At 58.9% G+C, this 3,977-nt stretch overlaps 1 protein-coding gene across 1 annotated transcript; it reads right to left on the reverse strand.

Moving 5' to 3' along the window:
* Positions 1-1,099: 1,099 nt before the first annotated feature.
* On the reverse strand, positions 1,100-3,971 carry HLX (H2.0 like homeobox). The gene is made up of 3 exons (XM_015621845.3): positions 3,424-3,971; positions 2,784-2,968; positions 1,100-1,982 (listed from the first exon to the last, which is right to left on the reverse strand). The coding sequence occupies exons 1-3, from the start codon at positions 3,773-3,775 to the stop codon at positions 1,638-1,640; spliced, it is 882 nt and encodes a 293-aa protein (XP_015477331.1). The 5' UTR covers positions 3,776-3,971; the 3' UTR covers positions 1,100-1,637.
* Positions 3,972-3,977: the final 6 nt, after the last annotated feature.

Genomic DNA, 3,977 nt, shown 5'->3' on the forward strand with positions numbered 1-3,977 from the left:
GTGAAGGCCAGACGTGCACCCGCCTCCACATCGCTGGAGGACACCGGCATTTTCCCTGTCTTTCGCTTTATTCCTCTGTCTCCCTTTTCTTTCTGGAGATGTCCCATGCTCAGTGCCCATCGACCGAGCTTGTGGGGCAGAGGGAGGGCGGCTCGGCTCCTCCTGTTCTTGCCCTGCCTTCGTGAGCAGGATCCCGGCCCCCACGGATTTCTGCGCAGAGGCAAAAATCTCTTTTCCCCGAGCGAAGCACGGGGGCTGCTCACCGCCGCGGCTTTTCGCTCTAATCCGTGCTGCTCGGCGAGGGAGGAGTGGGAAGCAGGCTGCCTCAGAAGCGGCCCCCGTCCTCCCTCGTGGCCCGGGAGGAACGGAGCACGAAGTAGAGAGGCGCTTTATATTTTTCCGGGGGCGAAGCTAAATATGAACCCGAGCGGAGCCGTCGGATCCCGGCCTGGACCCCCGGGGAGTCCCGGAGGAGCCGCCAGGCCGCACGCACCGGGCCGGGCACCCAGCCCTCCCCGGGAGGGGGGAGAATCCGCCGTGTGTCCCACCTCACCCCAGTGCCCACCCCTCCCCCCCCGGCATCGGACTCTATGATGTCTGTATGACGTCACAGCGCGCCCCCGGAGCCGCACAGCCGCGCTGTGACGTCACGGGGGCTTGCGGAGAGGAACCGGAGCCTCAGCAAAGCGCAGCAAAGCAAAGAGAAACGAAGCAAAACAAACCAACAGGTCGTGTCCCCCACCCTGCCCCCCAAAACTGCCCCTCGGCTCTTGGCAGCGGGCAGCCCGACAGCCCAGCCCTGCCTGGCAAACCAAAAGCCACCTCACACGGCACAGGCACATGCGGGGCCACGGATGTCATTGGTAACTTTCTCATCGGGGGGCACAACTGTGCGTCATCAAATCCAGTCCTTGTCATGCCTTCCTCAGGAAAAAAAAGAGAAAAAAAAAATAAGAAAGAAAAAAATAAGAAAAGGGAAAAGAAAAGGCTGCCTGGGGAGGCTCCAAGGCGAGGAGAGGCAGCTGCTGCCTTCGAGCGGGGTGAAGGAAGCTGGGGCAGCCACGCCAGCCCTCGCCCCTGGTCAACAGACTGACGTGGCTACAAACCATAGCAAACATTTTATTTACAGGAGTTATATATATATATATATATATATATATTTATATATTTTGTCAGTGCAGTATTTCTTGGCCGGATTATTCGAAGCAACAAGTTGCAACCAATGAGGACGTTGGCAAAATACTTCACATTGTAAATTGGTTGGGGGGTGGGGCGGAGAAAGGTGGGGATTTCGGAGAGCGTTCTCGCATTCCCTCGCTCGGATTTTCCTTGGAGAGAACGAGGGGCGGGAAACGCAGAATTAAAATAAAAAATAAAATAGAAAAGAAAACAAAAAAAAAAAATTCCCCGGTCTCCTGCGAGCAGCTCTGAGGGAAAGGCGGCCGCTTACGTTCTGCCTCCCCCGGGCCAGGGCTCCCCGCTCCGCCTGCGTGCTCGGCCCCTCGCCGCGGGCCGGGCCGGGCGCGGGCCACAGGCGGGAGTGGGCCGGGGCCAGGTTCGGTGCTGGGCCGGCCTTGCCGCGCTCCCGGGGCGAGGGAAGGGAGATAAATTAGCGCACAGGTCCCGGGCCGCCCCGACTATAGGCCGCTCCGCGGCTCGGGGCTGGCGGCGGCGGGCGGCGGCGGGGAGGGCAGGCCGGGGCTGCCGGAGGACTTGCCCAGCCCAGCTGCGGGCAGGCTCCGCTCGGCGCCCTCAGTCCGTTCCGTATCGCTGGGGGCCATATCGAGGGACTCGGCTTCGCTGCTGTCGCTGTCGCCGTCGGAGCGGCTGGGGCTGCGCTCGGACTCCCCGGGGGCGGCGGGCGGTGCGCCGGCTCGCTGGGCCGCCGGTTCCGGCTCCGGCGGCGGCTCCTTGTCCTTCTGGGCCTGCGCTTCCTTGGAGTGCCGCCACTTCATCCTCCGGTTCTGGAACCACACCTTCACCTGCGGCCGCGCCGCCCTTAGACGGGCGGCACGGCCCCACCGCGCCCCGCACCGCGCCCGGCCCCGACCCCTTCCACCGGCACCAGCAACGCGGGGAGAGGAGGAGGCGCCGTCCTCCCCTCCTGCTGCCCACATCCTTACGCCACTAAAGGGCTTTGTTTTATTTTTTCCTCCTTCTAGTTTGTGTATTCAAATACCTCACACACCCCACCCCGTGTTTGTTTGTTTGGATGGGTTTTTTCCTCTCTCCTTCTACTTCTTCTTCCAGGAAACCAAATCTTGCTCAAAAAACCACAGTGTTCTACAATTCTGTGCGCTGCGGGCCCTCAGTAGTAGAATCATTACAGAGTGGCGTTTAATGATTCTGTTTGAAGAAGTGTTTTCACTTCCTTAGAACTAAGGATTTCACAACGCAAGGAAAGATTTAGACCCAAAAAAAATTTAAAAACAAAAAGAAGAAAAAAAAAAGGACATTAAGAATAGGGTTTTCGCTTCTACTTCCTTTGCCCTAAACTGCCTTCTACAGCAAATTGCACTCCAGTAAAGCACGCACTGACGGTCTGCCCTGGCCCTGCTTGTCTGTCTGCCCGGCCTGCTCCTCGGTGGCCAAAACAAAGGCACTCCACACCAGGCCACGGTATGCCGCAGAACCTGGGCACAAGAGATGCTCGGGGCAAGGTGCAGCTCCTCAGACAGCCCCGCTTATGATAAAGGAAGGAAAAACACTTTGAAACCTCACTGCCCTCTGGTATCCATCTAAACTGGAAGTAAGGTTTGAAATAAACCCGAAGCCGTTCTTACTTGAGCATCTGTCAGCCCCAGCATCGCCGCCAGTTGCTTCCTGTCCGGTTTGGTGACATACTTCTGGATTTCGAACCGTTTTTCTAAGCCTTTCCTCTGCAGGTTGGAAAAAACAGCCCTGGACCAGGAGCGTTTCCTCTTGTACGTCTGGGGCAGCGTGTCCTTGGTTAGAACTGCGTACGGACCTGGGGAGGGAAAGAAAAGCGGGGGAAGAGAGGAGGAGACGGCGTTACTAATATCACAGCCTTAAATTGACCAGAATAAGAGTTGGAGTGTGATGTGCAGGGAGGGTCCGGGCCAGCATGGCCCTGCCTGCCCTATGGGTACGTGTCCTGTCAGCTTGTACTGTTTCTGGCGCGGGTGGAGCTGCCTGGAGCACGAATTTCTTCCTTTCCCCCCTCCCCGCTTCTTCTCTCTCGGCCCAGGTTATTACTCCTGTACTCGATGGGACGGTCCTCTAGACAGGTCCTAGCCGGCTCTTCTTTCCCCCAACACAGCCCGGCTTTCGGCCAAAATCTGAACCTCGCTACACACACCCCGGCCTTGCAAAATTGCCTGGCGAATCCCTCCGGGAGGAAGGGGGCTGCTCCAGGACGGAGGGCCCTGCGCCACGGGAGGGTCGAGGAGGGACAAGATGTACCTGGAAAAGTGTCTTGAAACTGGTGCTGCACTGAGCTCCTTGGGTTTGTGTTTAAGGGACCCAGGATAGCAGAGGCCTCGTTAATGGGGTCTAGAGACGCGAAGAACTGGCCGGCGGAAGGCTGCAAGTTGGGGAGATGAACCCCAGTTTGGCGGCTCGTAGTTAATAAGGAGGTCAGATCTGCGAGCACAGGAACAAGGAGAGCTCCGTTATATCGCGGTCGAGACCGACAACCCGGCATGATTCGGAGAGGGTGCGCGGTCGGAGGAGCTCGGGGGGGCCACCAAACAGCCGTCTCCCGACCCCAGGGGCTCTCCTCGGGAGAGGCGGCCGTGCCCCGGCAGTCAGACATCCTCCGACATATTTACTCCCTTGGTCAGGATGTTTACAGGCCGCGAGGAGAGACGGATTGAAGCGAAAGCCTTTTAAACGGGCTGTGCCCCGGGAGGCAGAAATCCCCGGCAGCTCCGGGAAGCGCGGAGCGCTCCGCTCGCTATTTTCACGCTATCGCTATTTTCCCAGGGGCCCAAGCCCTGCGCCCCGGCTCTGCCGTG

The sequence above is a fragment of the Parus major genome, chromosome 3 (assembly GCF_001522545.3).
Source record: "Parus major isolate Abel chromosome 3, Parus_major1.1, whole genome shotgun sequence".
Lineage (NCBI taxonomy): Eukaryota > Metazoa > Chordata > Aves > Passeriformes > Paridae > Parus > Parus major.

Bases quoted from the DNA above. Each gene is read 5' to 3' on its own strand.
- HLX (XM_015621845.3), bottom strand. From the start codon at position 3,775: ATGTCTGACTGCCGGGGCACGGCCGCCTCTCCCGAGGAGAGCCCCTGG. The intron at 2,969-3,423 runs GTACATCTTGTC...TTCCCTCCCCAG, and splicing joins GTTTCAAGACACTTTTCCAG to GTCCGTACGCAGTTCTAACC. The intron at 1,983-2,783 runs GTAAGAACGGCT...GCGCGGCCGCAG, and splicing joins TGGGGCTGACAGATGCTCAA to GTGAAGGTGTGGTTCCAGAA.